This window comes from Bubalus bubalis, chromosome 6 (assembly GCF_019923935.1).
Source record: "Bubalus bubalis isolate 160015118507 breed Murrah chromosome 6, NDDB_SH_1, whole genome shotgun sequence".
NCBI classification, from domain to species: domain Eukaryota; kingdom Metazoa; phylum Chordata; class Mammalia; order Artiodactyla; family Bovidae; genus Bubalus; species Bubalus bubalis.
Genome location: NC_059162.1, coordinates 67,575,052 through 67,593,524, shown reverse-complemented (window position 1 = coordinate 67,593,524; position 18,473 = coordinate 67,575,052). Strand labels below are relative to the sequence as shown.

At 41.0% G+C, this 18,473-nt stretch overlaps 1 protein-coding gene across 1 annotated transcript in view; it reads left to right on the top strand.

Annotated features, from left to right (window-relative positions):
- Positions 1 to 515: 515 nt before the first annotated feature.
- The window catches only part of ST6GALNAC5 (ST6 N-acetylgalactosaminide alpha-2,6-sialyltransferase 5), a 214,474-nt gene continuing 196,516 nt past the window's right edge, over positions 516 to 18,473 (top strand). Inside the window, exons 1-2 of the mRNA XM_006068415.4 lie at positions 516 to 864; positions 1,680 to 1,907. Of these exons, the coding sequence (XP_006068477.1) occupies positions 850 to 864; positions 1,680 to 1,907 (243 nt within the window). The 5' untranslated portion in view covers positions 516 to 849. The remainder of the gene's footprint in view (positions 865 to 1,679; positions 1,908 to 18,473) is intronic.

The window sequence follows — 18,473 nt, the reverse complement described above, 5'->3', positions numbered from 1 at the left end:
GAATCTACAGGTCCAGTTGATCCTGTGGGTATGATGTGCTGAATGTTCTTAACACTTAAATCATTTAGATGAACACTAGGAACCTCAAGGATCTGATAAAAATAAATAAATTACAATATTTAAAACGTAATGAATGTAATAATTTGGATGAAAATGAGGCTATAAAGATTGCATGAGAATCACTAAATTTAAAAAAGTAAAATTAAGCGGGAAGAGAATATCAGAAAGCTTACAATTGGAAAACTGAAATATTAATTAATTTACTTGAAAAAAATTTTCGTGACAGATTCCTCCCTGCTAAGAACATAAACGCAAATTCTATAAATAGAGCTATTGACATTTCGGTTGTTAGTTTGTTTTTACCGAAATCACAAAACAGAAATATTAGTTTGCAAATTTTCAAATGGCTATCATGTTCAGAATCCAGCTGGATTCCCTCTTCCTTTTTACTTGATGACTTCATAAAAGATAAATAAGCCCTTGACTAAGAGGTGGGTTTACTGGCACAGTTAACTCTCTCGCCCAAGAAATTCTACTCCGCTGAGATTACTATTTGGGGGCTGGAAGGGGGGAATGAAGAGGTTTTTAGGACCCAGCAGGCGGCGGCAGGCGGCAGTTGTGTAGATCGCTGAGAGACTACGAGGGTCCGGTTCAGTTTTAATTCTGTCTCTAATCTCTGCAACAGCGGCGCTTCCTGGGTCCCGCGGCTCCCCTGCTCACTCAGCCGAGGCTGGCCGCTGGGCGAAAATCAAAGCCGCCTCCGCCCCATCACCCACGATGGAAACCCTCCAAGAAAAAGTGGCCCCGGACGCGTGTGCCTAAGGATTCCGCATAAAAGAAGTGCCCAAAATGAAGACCCTGGTGGTGAGTCATTTGTTGTAACTCCTCTGGGTATCGGCGGGATCCCGGAGCGCAGCGTCCCCAGGGCGCACGGGAGAGCTCCAGGGCGCCTAACCCTGAGCTGCTAGATCGCCCGTTACAAAGGGAGAACTTTTCACCTGCTCCGGGTCTACTCCCGATTCCTCAGTTCTGCTAGGCTCGGAATCCCAGAGCCGGAACGGGAACTCGGGTTGCTGGGCTCCTGGATCTCCGGCCAGAGTTCCGAGCGGTCAGCGGAGAGCTAGAGAAACCTAGGAGTGGTGGGCGTCTTGTTTGGGAATGGGGATTGCCCTAAAGCAACAGCTTGGCAAAAACTAAGAGGGGCGGGAAGCGGGGGACCTTTGCCGACTTTCTTGATTTCCTTGTCGTTATTTCAAACTTGCAAGGATGGCCGAGGTAGAGCTCCACGGGTCCAGAAAGGGGAAGCTAGACATTCCAGCAGCCGATCTGGGGACAGAGGGCCCCCTCCCAAAGTGCAAGCCCACCCCTGCCCCCGCCGCCGGAGCGCTGTCCCTCGCGTAGCGGGGCGCCGCGCACCACCTGTCCTCTGCCAGGAGATGTGGGAGGCGGTGGCGGCCGAGAGCAGCGACGCGCAGGGAGCATCCCCTGCGGTACCCCCGGGGACTGTGCCTTCTCTGCCCGGGCTGTGAGCGGCCGGGGTAGAAACCGAGCCATGCAGCCCCCGACCCCGACCTCCCCCGCCCGTCTTGTCTGACCGTCGTGCTGGTGTCCCCGCCGGGCGCGCTCCTCCCGGGTCGGCGCTCAGAGACTCTCCTGTGCTCTCTCCCGCCCGCCCGCAGCGCCATGGTCTGGCAGTGTGTTTAGCGCTCACCACCATGTGCACCAGCTTGTTGCTCGTGTACAGCAGCCTCGGAGGCCAGAAGGAGCGGCCCCCGCAGCAGCAGCAGCAGCAGGCAGCGGCGACCCTCAGCTCGCGGCGGTCGGCAGAGAGCAGCCCCCCGCCGCGCCCGGAGACCCCCGCGGGACCGCGGCCACTGGACGGATACCTCGGCGTGGTGGACCACAAGGTGACAGCTCGCTCGCCAGCCTGCCCGCCACCCAGCCTGGGGATCCCGCACACCTGAGCTTGCCCCCTTCCCCGGGGCTGGGAGGCGCCGTGAGTAGGTGCCATTCGGAGGCTGGAAGGGGGAGTGGACCCTGCGGGGTGGGATGGGATAGTTACTATTTGGCGTGAATTTCTATTTGGAGAAGATAGCAAAGTTTTTTAAGGAACAGGGATGAGATGGGTGCGCCCCAAAGCCTAATTTCCTAACAGGAACCGTCCCTGGAACTAGAACCGCTCATCCCCGGAACGACAGCTACTGCTGGGTGCTGGATTCCTGAAGCCTCGGGTTTGGCGGCCGAGTCGCGCCCTAATGGGAGGAGACCCGGGAATGGAGCGGGTACCAGTCCGAGCGGTTACCTCGGACAGGGTGCCGGAAGCTAAATAGCAGCTAGTCCTCTGCTGGCCGCTGCTCAGGCTCGCAGATTCTTATCTGATCTCTGCTTCGGATGCTCAGGGCTGAATTATCACAGCCCTGGAGAGCAGTGCCCAGGCAGGCGCAGAAGGCTTGAGGCACAGACTCAGCTTCCATTGGCTTGAAACTCATCATTGAGGGCCTATTTTCCTGTGCCTTCCGGGAAGCCGCTGCATGGCTTGGCTAATAATTAATAAGATGAATTTTTAAGAAATTGAGCTTTCTTTCCCTGGAATAATAAATCTCTGGTTTCAGAGTGTGAAGCCTCTGGGAGAATTGTAATCAAGTTTCTTGATTCTAAAAAGATATTTTAATACAGTTTAAATGTATTTCCCATTATTTGAAGCTGTTAATATATTTTTATTAAAACACCATTCCATTCCATATATGCTCTATAAAGCTACCTCTTGAAACCACCCAACTGTTCTGCTTTATGTATTACTACGTTTTATGGTTGTGAACCAAAGTAATATTTAGGAGGTGCTCCTTTTGTGTGAAAAGGTGGCTTTTGTCATGCAAGAAAAAGTCAGACTTTTTAAAGTAAACATCAAAATACTTCTACTCACTTGTGCAATGTATAATGCTAAGGAGTTTGAAGAGTACAAAGGAGTTTAAGGCAAGACCCAACCTTTAGAAATCTTTGAATGCCTGTGGGGAAAAAACAACATACCATGAAATATGAATGGATGGATAGATGACAGAGAGATAGATGGTAAATATAAATGTATGGGAAATACTGGATATAAATAGTTATTATTGTTGGAATACAGAGATGAGAAAGATCTCTGCTCTGGTAGGATTAAGGAAAGTTTCTTTGAAAAGGTGGAACTTGTACTGGAAAGATTCAGGAAGCAGAAAAGAGAGAGAGATTTCATTAGGAAGTGATTTGCTGGGGAGGGGTCTGGGGATAGATCTTAAAATCAAAAGTAGAAACAGCCATCAGTTTCACAGTTAAGGCTTCTGTTTCTCTTTAATTTGTTGATTGATTACATACTTTGTATCTGCAAGCAACCCATAAGGGCTGAGTCCTAGAAAAGTTTGGGCACTGACTTCTGACTGTGGATGGATGTGGTGTTTATGTGTTTATGATGAATCTATTGAACATGGTGGATTTTCATGGCTGTTGTTTAATGGAAATGGCTAGCATTTGTGAAGGTTTTGTTAATAGGGATGTCAAAAGGTAAATTTGCCGAAAGCTGTGATCTACCTTTAGGAAGATGTTGCTAGTACTTCCCTTCCTGTGCTCTCCTGCTGGACCAGCACTAGCTAAGAATGTTGATAGCCTAAGGCAAACTATGATGCCCTTATGTTCTTTTTCAAAACAGTGTTTATTCACACGAATATACTGGTTTTCATTTTCAGTGAATCAGCATTGTATTTCATTAAAATGAAGAACAGCCCTTTTGGGGAAGGGATAGGGACACTATATATGAGAAATTGAGATTATCTGTAGTAAAGGGTTTTGTAAACTGTAAAGTGTTTTGTGAATGATAGATATGTGTGGAAGACCTTAGCAGAGAATTATAAATGTGACCAGGAAGGTCTTTGTAGATAATATTAATGAAATTCTTTTATAGAAAATCAACTTCTCACAAAATTCCATATCCAAAGGGTTCAAAAAAGTTTACCCTGCCTCAAGCAAAGGAACAAATGCAGATCTTAAAACAAGTGCCTTCTCTTTAGGCATTATTGCAATTGTCCCACTGAATGAAATGTAAGCTGCTCAGAATGTAGTCAATTTTTGTTGTTTAGTCACTAAGTCATGTCTGACTCTTTGCAACCCCTTGGACTGTGGCTGCCAGGCTCCTCTGTCTATGGGATTTCCCAGGCAATAATATTGAAGTGGGTTGCCATTTCCTTCTTCAGGGGATCTTCCCCACCCAGGGGTCGAACCTGTGTCTTCTGCACTGGGCAGGCAGATTCTTTACAACTGAACCACCAGGGAAGCCAGTAGTCACTTTACTGCTACTGTTTACTGACTGGAAGTTGGGCAAAGTTTCATCTCCAATGGCTCTCTGAAGGTACACATGTAAAATGTTTATGTTCTCTCCCAGTTGCTGTTTAGGTTTACTTAGGAGTTTCCTATGTATAGTCTTGCTTAAGCAGAGGTAGAAATCATTTGTTAGACTGTTGCTGGGAATTTTCTTTCCAGTTAATACCCAGGAAGGTAAGAAATGAAAGCTTTTCTACTCTTATTGTGTTGTCAGATGATGCTCTGATTGCTTTTGTCCCCAACTCTCACATCAGGCTTTAGAAAACTTATGGGATGTCCTGACTGTGATGACCACCAAGCCATATGCTGCTGCATATTGAATCAGAATTCCAACAGACTTTCTATTTCCCATTGATTTACTGAATCTGGAGAGGGTTACAGATACCACTTAGGAAAACGTTCACATCTCCATGGCTGGAGGTCCCAAAGTCTGATAAATATGTAGTGTTTTTGTTCGGTTACATGATGGTATTAACATTATAACTCCAAGATTAAATTCAACAGGCGGTCCTAATCCCCAACACCTGAATTTCACAAATTACCGCCTGTCTGCAATGATAGTCTTGTCTTATACGCTGCAGACTGAATTACTGTTGAGATTAAATCACTATGTGCTTTTGTTGAAAGACATGCCGCAAGTCAAGCCAGTGATGAGCAATATGTATAGAAGCTTAAAATATCACTTTGCATGGTCATATTCCATACTTCCTCTTTCACAAAAGATGTGAGCGGAAATTGTAATTCCAGTATGACTGAGTAAGTGAGGGATTCTTGCAATATCTTGTGACAATGAAGCCATTTCACTCTGTCTTAGATTTTTTTCTCTTCATTCCCAACCCTTCCCCTAAACTTTTCCCTACAAATCTCCCACTAACTCATTTCCATCTTGTTACATGTCTGTTACTGCAGCTACTGTATCTGTATCCTGGCATTTCCTGGTCCCTGTTTTTGGAAGCCATTGATTTCTAATCAGATCTGCCAGATCTAAGCAAAGAAGCCAAGTTTCATGGTTTGGGGAAACTTCAGCCTTTGAACTGCAGCATAATGTATAATCAAACTAAAATATACATGTGTGTGCTTGCACACAGAGACACACACACACACTAAATCAAACCACCCCCAGAGGAAAGCACCGATTCTCCCAGCAGAGTGGGAGGGGGCATGTAGCACATTCTATGTCCAGACTGGATTGGCTCCGGGTAGGTAAAGTCATTGGCCATCTGGTGGACCCTGTGAAATGAAACTGTGAGCCAATTCCCATTTCCAGTGGAGCAACAAGGGAAGCCCTTCCAGTGAACAGGAGCTCTTATCACAGAAGGGCAACTTGTCACCTGGGCTGCCCTTTGCTTAAATGGCTTATAAAGAGCAGTGATCATAAGGTCTGAAGCTGAGCTGGTCTCTCCTCGTTTTAGCAAGAATGGATTTTACATGTACCAGTGGCATGCTTGCCTTGGTTCTTTCTTTCCTTAAGCACTCAGTTATATAGACAAAACCAAACTGCTTAGAGGTAATAGTACTATCACTATTAATTAGTAGCTGTCCAGTTGGAATGCTAAGACAAATCAATGCAAGAGCTGAAAAAAGAATTCAAAACTGGAAAAAAAGGTTCAGTTCTGACTCTTTGTGACCCCCAGGGACTGCAGCACACCAGGCTTCCCTGTCCATCACCAACTTCTGGAGCTTACTCAAACTCATGTCCATCGAGTTGGTGATGCCATCCAACCATCTCATCCTCTGGCATCCCCTTCTCCTCCTGCCTTCAATCTTGCCCATCATCAGGGTCTTTTCCAATGAGTCACTTCTTCACATCAGGTGGCCAAAGTATTGGAGTTTCAGCTTCAGCATCAGTCCTTCCAATGAATGTTCAGGACTGATTTCCTCTAGGATGGACTGGTTGGATCTCCTTGCAGTCCAAGGGGCTCTCAAGAGTCTTCTCCAACACCACAGTTCAAAAGCATCAGTTCTTCGGTGCTCAGCTTTCTTTATAGTCCAACTCTCACATCCATACATGACTACTGGAAAAACCATACCCTTGACCAGATGGACCTTTGTTAGCAAAGTAATGTCTCTGCTTTTTAATATACTGTGTAGGTTGGCCATAGCTTTTTTTTCAAGGAGCAAGCATCTTATAATTTCATGGCTGAAATCACCACCTACAGTGATTTTGGAGCCCCACAAAATAAAGTCTGTCACTGTTTCTATTGTTTCCTCACCTATTTGCCATGAAGTGATGGGACCAGTTGCCATGAGCTTAGTTTTCTGAATGTTGAGTTTTAAGCCAACTTTTTCACTCTCTTTCACTAAAAAAGGTATGTGCCATATAACTTTGAAATTATGGCATAAGAATTCTTTTTTTAGAGAGGTATATACATTCTCAGATATAAGTTTATATCATTCATTAGACTCTTTTATAATATTTGAGGCATCCAGTGAAGGATAATTTGGTTCTTAAAGAAATTTAAAGTGACTCATTTGCAGTGTTCAAGTATTATAAAATGTAAAGTGCCAATTATGACAGAACTCTGTTATCACAAAGCATCAACTAAAAGAAATCATGAAATGAACAGCTTTTTATTGGCAAAAATTTCCAATAATGTAGTTGTTTTAAACTGGAAAAGTATTCTTATAAGGTTAATAAAATAGTTAACCTTTCTTAATTCTGATCCAGGAGTATTTCTCCAACTTCCCATAGGAGTAATCCCAAGATACTGTTATGCCAAAGCCCAGATTGTACCTAGTGGATGAGTCTGACCTGGGTCCCTTTCAAGTGTCAGGTGTTCTGGCTTCTTTCTGATCCTTGCACACTGAGTGTGCCTCAGGACCTTTGCACTGGCTGTTTCATCTCCCTGGAAAGCTCTCGCCCAAGATCTTTTGCATGGTTGATTCCTTCTGATCATTTAGTCTTCAGATCACATATAATCTTCTTGGGTATCGAACTCTTTAAATAGCCCCCTTCTCAACAGTCGTTCTCTATTTTACCAGCCTGTTTTATTTCCCTAATAATACTTAACAATATCTGAAATAAACTGAGTTTATTTGTGTCTTGTCTGCCCTCCCCCCAAGTACAATCTGCTGTGACAGCAAATATTTATACCTCTTGCTGAACAGTTTAACTTCAGGCCTAGTGCTTGGCCACGGGCCAGCACACAATAAGTATTTATGGAAGGAAAGAAGAAAGCAGGGTGTATTGGGGGTACCTTACGTCAAGTCCTTTCTCTACAAGAAACATCAGGGCAGTCCCAGGCCCAGGTATGCCCCGTCTTTCCTAAATCTGATTTACTATTGCTCCACCTAATAATGATAATGGAAAGGAAGAAGAAATGATTTAAAACATAAGACTCTTTGGGAATAAGATTTGGGAATCTAGCAATTTAATAGGCTTCCCTTATTATCATGCACATTAAAGTTTGCGAATTATCATCTAAAATGTTTTTAATCATCACAATGTGTAGTTCTGTAGCTAATTTGTTTCTGGGTTTTGAACTACTCACAGCCCTTAGTAAATATTCACTGAAGGCCTAATAGTTGCAAAATTACACAGAATTCTGGAAGAAGAACACAGTCCCTACCCTCAAAGAACCTTTTTTATCTAATTGGAAAGAAAAGACAAAGAAGCAAGAAAGGTTAACAAAAAAGCAAGTGTTGAATAATAATATGAAACCAAGAAATAGTAAATCAAGGCAGTGGCACTAAAAAGGAGGCAATTTCTGTGATCTTTCCCATCTATAAAATTGGTTAAATACTATTATTACCTTAGAAGTTATAAAACTTTCAAACTAAAATTCCATTATTCATTAAACCTTTTAAATATATGTGTGTATTTCTATATATATTACATAGATGACAGGCAGTGATAGTTAACAACTTGAATATTAAATCAACTTCAAAGTGGGTTGATTTTAAATTCAAAATATTCAGTCTCTTTATGATTCTCCTTTGGAATGCCATAAGATCCCCTGGACTCTTGAAGAGAGCTAACCCTGTTACCTTGTTCACCTATCTCTGTAACATATGGTGACTATATTTACAAACCAAATCTCGTAACTCATGGTATGATGAATTCGAACATAATTGTGTTGGCCACAAGACAGAATATTTGCGATCAGATCTGTCCTGAAACACAGCATCTGTTATAGAGGAGACTTTTCATAACCTCTAAGGTCAAACCACAGCTCAGGATAATTCCTGTCCTCCAAATGCTGGGGTAAAGAGAGATTAGAGATGAGAAAAGACTGAAAGGTTAAAACCCATCATTAATCAATAAATTATTCTGAAAAGCTTCTATACATGTATTAAGTAGCCTTTGAGCAGCTGTGAAGGGCCTTAGATATTGAAAGACAAGGAATGATGATTTCTTAAATAATAATATTATTACCCACACCTTGTAATTCAAGAGAATTCCCTTGTGAGTCAGTAAATTTATGATCAAATGGTCAATAAAAACTTGGAAGTGGGGGCTTTTGTGAGATGTACTCAGATTCTTCTCAAGCTGTTTTAGTCTTAAACTCATAGTGTGGGCCTGGGACAAATAAATATTTTTATTGCATGCTCTATTCAATATAGTTTCCCAAATAATAACCACAAGCATGGATAGTCTTAATTTAGACAGAATATCAGCAGGGAAGCCTTCCCAGACTTGTAGCCTATGATGGATCTGAGGTATATGCTTTGTCTTCATCACCAGGTCCCCACGATAATACTAATTCTAGTTTATTATCATTTTTTGTCTAAAATTGTCTGCTTTTCCAGTTTGACAATCAACTCTTGGAGAAGGGGAATTTTTTTCTCTTTTTTTGTCATTAAATCCTCAGCCTGGCATATAATGGATCATCAATAAATATTTGTTGCATGCATAAGTGTATCTATATAAATATTTTATATTTCTTCTAAAATAAGCCCATTTATGACTGCTTGGAGTCACTGAAAAAGAATAACTACATATTGTAAATATCAATTTCTCAGGCCACAATTTGTAATTCTGTAACTATTTCATTTCCACATTCTTGTACTTATCAGATCTCTTCAACATACTCAAAATTTTAGAGCTAGAACAAAAATTTCACAATTATCAAAAGGGACTCATGAGTGGTTGTGCAACTTTCCCAGAGTGGCAGTATGGGTCTCTGACGTGAGTATCATTCCTATAAAAGAAATTCAATGCCAATGTATTCTAAGCAGCGACTCAATGCTATTTGAACAGAATTTATTAAAATGAAGAACCTAGGCCTATCCAGTTATTGGAAAGAAATAAATATTTAAACATCTTATTATTCTGAAATGAATATGAGCATATGCCTCTAGATAGTTGAAAAGAGCTCCCATCAACCACTGACTTAGCAACGGGTACTCTAAAGGCTGCATAAAATGCATGGCACTGATGTAATTGAAACAATTTGCAAATCAGAGTAGATTTTGCCTTTAAAAAGTAAACCAAGCCAAAAGGAGTGTGATGTTTAATTATTTGCAGAAAATGTCATAAGTAGACCACTCATTCAGCTGAATTACCTTCTCCTCAGTGGGGAAGGAAACATCAGTGGGAGATTCAGTTCACCAAGTTTCTTCAGGTAACCATTGACTCCTGCTAGATTCTGAGATGAGCTTCTTACTCTGAGATAGAATGACTTGAGGCAAATAAGAAAAACCATTTTACCAATAGTAGGGAAAATGAACCTCTGTAGATCATAATGAAAAGGAATCTTTGTTATTATATTCTCTTTTAATAGCTAAGAAGATGTCTTTAGTGTTCCCAAGAACCTCACCAAGTCTGAAGATACCCTGGCTGACTGAAATGCAGAGTTAAATCATTTTTAAATAAGAAAGCATATTCTGGAAATTAATTGCACATAAGGGACCTCTCTACTGACTGAACTGCATTACTGAGTTTCTCATTTACAGATCTGCTCAAGTTCTTCGCACGCCTCCAACGGCTTCCCATTTCATGGAGGATCACGTTCAGACTCCATAGGATGGCTCTCAAGGCCTGACGGGGTCTTTGTGGCCTAACTCTCCAACCCCACCTCTCACAGCAACTCGTAGCCGAGGCTCCCCACACCCTGGGAACACAGCTTGCTGTTTCACACTCACCTGCTCTTCCTCCGTTAAGGAATGCCCTCTCTCCTTTTTTTCCACCAGGTAGGGAATGAATCATCCATTAAAACCCAGTGAAAGCATCTCCTTGCTAAAGTTTCCCAGAGACAACCTCTATGCAGAGTAAACCGCTCATTCTTTTATGCCAATGGCGTATCAGTCAATCAAATATTGGGTGAGTGCCCACTATGTGTTAGACACAGAGAGGGAAAAAATAAGGAGGACCTAGTCCTTACCCACAGGAAAATCACAGTGGAGGAAATTATATATTACAATAACTGTACCTTGGTAAGTGCTAAAATATTCTCTGTATCCTGTGCACATCTCTAATAACAAAATATGGCAATTATTTGTTTGCATGCTTATTTCTCCTACTAAACTACACCTTTTTGAGGCCAGGAACAAAACTTATCCATCATAGTATCTCCAGAATCTGAAACTGTACCTCATACATGTCAAAACTCAACAAATGTTTGTTGAACATTAGGTGGACAGAAAATGAAAGTGAAAGTCACTCAGTCGTGTCCAACTCTTTGCAACCCCATGGACTATAGCCTACCAAGTTCCACCGTCCATGGGATTTTCCAAGCAAGAATACTGGAGTGGGTTGCCATTTCCTTCTCCAGGTGATCTTCCAGACCCAGGGATTGAACCCAGGTCTCCCACACTGTAGGCAGACGCTTTACCATCTGAGCCACCCGGGAACAGAATCCTGTTCTAATTATGTGTAATAGGAGGAGAGCTGAACAAATCTGGCTAATAGACTTATGATAAGAATGACAGAAATGATAAGTAGGGACAGAAGGACTTCACATTTGTGGCACACACATCTTTAATTTCTGGTTCCCCTTTAAATGCAGCGCAGCTTTTGCTGACCTTTCCAGAGTGGTTGACCTGGTGTTGAGAAATAGGAGTGCCTCTATTTGAGGGCAGAATGGTATTGTGAAAGGCAGGTAGGCATGTCCAAGTTTTTACTTGTTATGAGCTCTTTGGAAAGCCCTGTAACTTTTAGGCTAGTCTGTAGAAGGGGCAGTGAAGCTAGATTTGTTCATTCTTTCATTTATCAAATAATATTGTGTGACTTGCCATTATGTTCGGGACCCAGAAAGTAGCGACACATAAGGTATGATCCCTGACCCTGTGAAACTTACATATATGAGAGACAGATAAGCAGGCATAAAAGCACAGCCCAGGTTTGGAAAGAAAGATTTACATGTTATGGAGATTAACTTTTTATCCTGAAAGCTTTGAGGAAGTCTTCAAAGGGTGATTAAAGAAATGACTTCACCAGATGTGTTTCAATGGATCATCATGGCTTTGGCGTGGCACAGGTCTGAGCGGTCCTAGGTTATAGGAAGAGGGACCAGTTAGCAGAGTGTAGATGTGACCTGAGTGAGAGATGCTTAAAAAAGATCTAAGATTTGTGCCTGCCTTAAGTTTCTATGATCACCCACCCCACTGTGTCGGTTCAGACAGTCTGAGTGCATCTTTTCGAACAGCAGAAGGTTTGTGGTTCAAGATTGCCTCTCAAAAGTTAGTGAAAAGAGTTTGAGGATGATCCCAGATGGCACTCCAACTTTGTCTAATTTTGAACCTTGCTGTGCATCTTAATACCACATACTGACTTGAGCAAAACAATGGTGTGATGGTTAAGGCTGAAGCAAGCTGTTCATGGAGATTCCATCATGCACACTGGCAATGGATGACAGGAATTAAACCCTCCACCTGCAGCAGAGCCAGTGGGGTGTGGAATACATGTGATGAAGACTTTTTATTAGGTAACAGTTCTACAAGGAGAGAATTTACCCTAGAATAACCTTGTCATAGGAGACTTTTGTTGCATAATAAATGTCACCAGGTATAAATCTGTTTGAAATATGGGGTGGAAGGTGGTCTCCTCTCCTTTCATTCCCATAGTTAGAGAGCAATTGGCATTCTTTTAAATCACTTAAGTTTGTTAACAACTTCTAAGAAAAGTAAAGATTCTATTTCCCATGCATCAGAAGGAAAAAAAAATGTGTCAAGGGGATCTGATTCCTAATTCATTTGAAAACATTTGGTTGGAAGCAAAAAATACACACATCTGAATGAGTTCTAGTTTTACGGGGCTCATATTTGGAGTTACTCAGCAATGTTGCACCTGCCAAGCTGCCATCAGGGATTTCCAAGTTGTCTCCCATTACCTAAGGAGTACGTACTTCCATTCTGTAGTGCTAATCATAAAGCTGGATCATTCCATTTTTGTTCCTCTTGTTGCAGGTTTTGAACAAAGTGCTAGAAGTGGTGATGATATTCTACTTGTTTTCTGGAACAAAAAGGGATTATAGGAATCTGTATGTGTTCCCCACTACCAAAGAAAAAGAAGCTTCACCTTGATACTCAAGCCATAATGAATCCCTTAAAGAATTATGCCCATCACTCTTCCTAACAACTGTGTGTGGTTTTTGACTCTGTTTCAAATTTGAAGGGGTTTTAACCCGAAAGTTCAGAAATAAAAATCAGAGAAAGCCATTATAAGAGTACAGGGTATTCTGACTGGATGAACCTTCAGTAGTGAAGTATAAAGATGAAATAACTAAGTCCAGGACCAGGAATAAAGACCAGAGTGAAAAATAAGACCAATTGCTTCTTCCCTGTTATCAAAGGTGAACTCCTCCTGACCATACAGACATGAAATACTGATTGGGTTCCAGAAAGGTGATTAGGGTGGCTTATCATGGGTTCTGCAGTGTCTGTGAAGGAGTCACAGTTGTTTGACCTTATTATATTGAGTGTGATTTGATGTGCTGTGTTGTAACAGAACAGAAACATCAATGGACAAGGAATCCATCTAACATTAAGTTCCTGTGACCAAGAATCACAATTGTCTATTTTTTTCCCTGAAATGAGCACCGTGGTTGCCCGCTAAGATGAGCAACTCAGGTCCCCAAGGGAGTTATTAATCTCAACTTAATAATTGATCTTCCAAGTGGAAGACCATTCTTAATGGGTCCAGAGTATCCTGATGGTGTTTCACACTTTAGAAGGTGTAAAGGATGGAAGCAGGGGCATAGCTGCATCTTCAGGATATTCTGCCAACCAGTGTTACTGCCACCAAAATTCAGTACCATCTCATGAAAACTATACCTCCAGACTGTATTTGAGAGCATAGAATGCCTTCTCTCTGAGAAAAGCTTCTTCTGCATCATTCCCACAATCGCCTGTTGAAAAAGAAACGAGAGAAAAGAGGCAAAATGTTATTTTTGGAAAGCTTACTTTACCCCCACCCAGTTGTTAATGCATATCTTCTCTGTTTCTCAAAATGGCAAGAAAAGAATTATTCATAAACTTACTACCTATTACTGTTGGTAATTTAATATATTTCCTTACACATTTTTCCATATATATCAAATATATGTATCTGTGACATTTTAATGCACTTCTTCCCTGCTTTTAATTCATATATGTTAGGTACATGAGTCTTTTGTTGTTCCATCACTAAGCCGTGTCCGACTCTTTGTGATCCCATGGACTGCAGCACGCCAGGCTTTCTTGTCCTTTACCATCTCCCAGAGTTTGTTCAAATTCTTGTCCATTGAGTCAGTGATGCCATCCAACCATCTGATGCTCTATTGTTCCCCTCTCCTCCTGTCTTCAATCTTTCCCAGCATCAGGGTCTTTTCCAATTAGTCTATATTTGGGTCTGTGTGCTGTGCTTAGTCGCTTAGTACTGTCTGACTCTTTGCAACCCCATGGACTGTAGTCTGCCAGGCTCCTCAGTTCATGAGATTCTCCAGGCAAGAATACTAGAGTGGTTTGCCATGCCCTCCTCCAGAGTATCTTCCCAACCCAGAGATTGAACCCAGGTCTCCCACACTGCAGGTGGATTCTTTACTGTCTGAGCCACCAGGGAAGCCCATAAATGCTGGACTAGGTAGCCTATCTCTTCTCCAGGGAACCTTCCTGACCCAGGAATTGAACTGGGATCTCCTGCATTGCAGGCGGATTCTTTACCAGCTGAGTGACCAGGGAAACCTATATGGGTCTATATGTATATAGTTTTACAATATGATATGATTGGTGGTATAGTAAAGGACATGAGCTATACGTTAGATCCTAGCTAAAAATATTTCTTTTAATAGCTTGCTGCTGCTGCTGCTGCTGCTAAGTCGCTTCAGTCGCGTCCGACTCTGTGCGACCCCATAAACGGTAGCCTACCAGGCTCCCCGTCCCTGGGATTCTCCAGGCAAGATCACTGGAGTGGGTGAAAATCCTAATATATTCCAATTAGAGTTGGAATAATTAGTAAATATGTCTGGATATTTGTGCTAAGTTCTCCACTTATTAATCCTGAAGATATGTACGTACATCCCTTAGTGAAGTAAAGTCGCTCAGTTGTGTCCGACTCTTTGCGACCCCATGGACTGTAGCCTACCAGTCTTCTCAGTCCATGGGGTTTTCCAAGCAAGAATACTGGAGTGGGTTGCCATTGCCTTCTCCAGGGGATCTTCCCGACCCAGGGATAGAACCTGGGTCTCCCACATCGTAGGCAGACGCTTTACCCTCTGAGCCACCAGGGAAGCCCCTTCCTAGGGTATAAACACTTTTTTTTTTTTTTTTTTTTTGGCGGAGCTTGTGGGATCTTAGTTCGCTGACTCCCTAAGTATTTAAACCCATGCCCTTGGCAGTGAAAGTATGGCCTTGTAACTACTGGGCCACCAGAGAATTCCCTAAACACATTTTTCTTTCCTTGTTTACAATTCTCCACCACTTTTTACTTGTGGTGATGCTTTCATCCCCTGCCTGTTTGCTCAGTTACAAAATGTGTTCCAGGATTTTTCAGTTTAATGCATCATTCACAACAGTCCCTTAATTCTTCTGGTCACTTTCTTTCTGAATTCCCTTCAATCCATCAGTTGCTATTTGGGGGGCATAGCTGGCGGCAAACTCTTTTGAGCTTCCAGGACTCAGAGATGATCATCATCTTTGTAGTCAGTGAGTGTTCCCTTTCCAGATTTTCATCTCATTTTAGCCTTTATTTTCTGGTCTTCCACTCAGTATTTAATTCCCTGTCTGTATATATTACAGTTTGAATTGCTTGTCCATAAACGTTACAAGTTTAATCTGACATAACTGTCTTTCTTAAAAAGAAAATTTACAGCACAAATAATTATATCACCTTCTTAATTAGCAAAGTTTTCTGTATTTCTTTTTTGTCTTCTAGTTTTATAAAACATTTTAATTCCTTTATCTTATTTTAAGCTAACCATTTAATTCTATGACTATTCTTCTTGACTTTTTTTTTTAGTACTCAATGTCTTTGAGCTACTCTTTTTCACATTTTTAAAATACGTGCTAAATGTTATTTCTTGACTTTGGCATAATTTCGTAACTCCTCATTATTCTTTCAGTCCATGGGTAGAATAATTCTGTCAGTAAAGACATCAGGGCCTGCCTTTTCCATGACAGCCAACTGGCAGGGGATGTATTTTATACATCTTGGTTTGGTGGCTTCCAAGTAAAGGGATGAATCGGAGAATATAAGATCTTTGCCAGTAAGCTCTTTATGAAATCAGTCCTTTGGTGCCTAAACTCTTTCCTTTATCCTTTAGATTGAAGCATCACTAAAATTTTCTGACCCACTTTTGTTGTTTTGTAGTTGTCTACAAGACACCCACTTAATTTTTTTTTATTGAAGTGTAGTTGCTGTACAATATTATATGTTATAGGTGTACCATATAGTGAGTCACAGTTTTTAAAGGTTATACTATATTTATTATAGATAAATAGAATGTTTATTTTATAAATATTGTATTTATTATAATACTTCCTTGGAAGGAAATTTATGACCAACCTAGATAGCATATTCAAAAGCAGAGACATTACTTTGCCATCAAAGGTTCATCTAGTCAAGGCTATGGTTTTTCCTGTGGTCATGTATGGATGTGAGAGTTGGACTGTGAAGAAGGCTGAGCGCCAAAGAATTGATGCTTTTGAACTGTGGTGTTGGAGAAGACTCTTGAGAGTCCCTTGGACTGCAAGGAGATCCAACCAGTCCATTCTGAAGGAGATCAGCCCTGGGATTTCTTTGGAAGGAATGATGCTAAAGCTGAAACTCCAGTACTTTAGCCACCTCATGCGAAGAGTTGACTCACTGGAGAAGACTCTGATGCTGGATGGGATTGGGGGCAGGAGAAGGGGATGACAGAGGATGAGATGGCTGGATGGCATCACTGACTCGATGGACATGAGTCTGAGTGAACTCCAGGAGCTGGTGATGGACAGGGAGGCCTGGCATGCTGCGATTCATGGGGTCACAAAGAGTCGGACACGACTGAGCAACTGATCTGATTTGATAAGATATTGGCTATATCCCCTGTGTTGTACAATATATCCTTATAGCTTATTTTATACATAATAGTTTGGGTCTCTTACTCGCCTACCTCTTCTTGCCTCTTGCCCTATCCACTCCCCACCAGTAACACTAGTTTGTTCTCTGTATCTGTCTAATCCACTTTTTAAAATGTTTTTATTGTGGTGACTTATGTATAACATAAAATTTGGCATTTTAACCATTTTTAAGTCTACAATTCAGTGGCATTTTAAGTATTCCACAGTAATGTTGATCATCATCACTATTTTCAAAATTTCTCATTACCCCAAACAGACTCAGTAACCATTATGCAATAACTCCCCATTCTTCCCTCCCTCCAGGCCCTGGTAATCTCCATTCTACTTTCTGTCTGTCACTATGAATTTGCTTATTTTACATATTTCATAAAGTGGAGTTCAATCAGTATTCCTCATTTTATGTCTGACATTTCACTTGGCATAATCTTTTTTTCCATGTTTTAGCATGGATCAGAACTTGGTTCCCTTTTGTTGCTGAATAATATCCATTTTATGGCTAAGCTACAATTTGTTTATCCACTCATCTTTTAATTGACACGTGGGTTATTTCCACCTTTTGGCCATTGGGAAAAATACTACAGTGAATATTGGCATTGTTACTGATTTTTTGAAGTACCTCTTTTTATTTTCCCCTCCTTGCTCATCCCCATGATAATACCCGAGTCTCCAGCTCCTATTATAGTGATCTTCACACCTGGAAGATCACTTTGTCCCTAGCTGTTCCCACCTCCCTGCAAAAATAAAAAATAAAAATAAAAAGGAGAAGTCATTAATGGCACTAGTTATACTTGTTAAAAAATGATGCAAGCTATTTGAAAAATAAGGAAATGTTCCCGTAATTTTACCACTTTAAGGTAAGTAATGATGTAATTTTGGTTTGCTTTTGTCAATTTTTTGCATTGCATTTTTAATTTAAATGTAAACATGTTATGTGTTTTTTCAATAAGTGTGTATGATTTAAAGTTTGTTTTGTTTCCATTTTGCTCATAATCATTAAGATTTATTTTGGTTAATGTTTCCCTTTTGTATCTTTTTGCCTACTACATCCATCCAATAACTTTCAGTCTTTAGTGTTCTTATGTTTTATATGTAGCCAGGCCTGTCCCTAATATTTGCAGGGCCCGAGACAGTGTAAGTGGAGGCCCATATGCATCCTAATTGCTTTAATGAGTAATTATTACATCTTAATTTAGAAAAGATTTTCAAGTTTCAGAAATTTCATGTGATGTACCACATGGATGGTACGTTATGGATTTGATCAGAATCCATAGCTTGTACATTTTATTGTTTGATCAATAATTAAGTGAAAAAGTTGTACTATCATACTTGTGAGTTTTATGTGGGTAATGCTTGACAAAAGTCTGTCCACTTGCATTATCTCCAATTTTTTTTTATAAAAATATAAGCAGACTACTTCTTTAAAGACTTTCTCTTTATTTTTTCAGTTTTTTTCCCTCCTTGAGGCTCTTTTTCATATGTTCTATTTTATCTCAATTTAAAATTTTCAGTCTGCTTCCTTCTCCCTGCCCTCCAGACCACACACACTGCGGCAGTGATAAGCTCCACCTCAGCAGCAGTACAACTCATGTATCTTCATGACACTTGAACACAGTGACCTTTTGTTTCAAGGGTAGAGCACAAGAAAT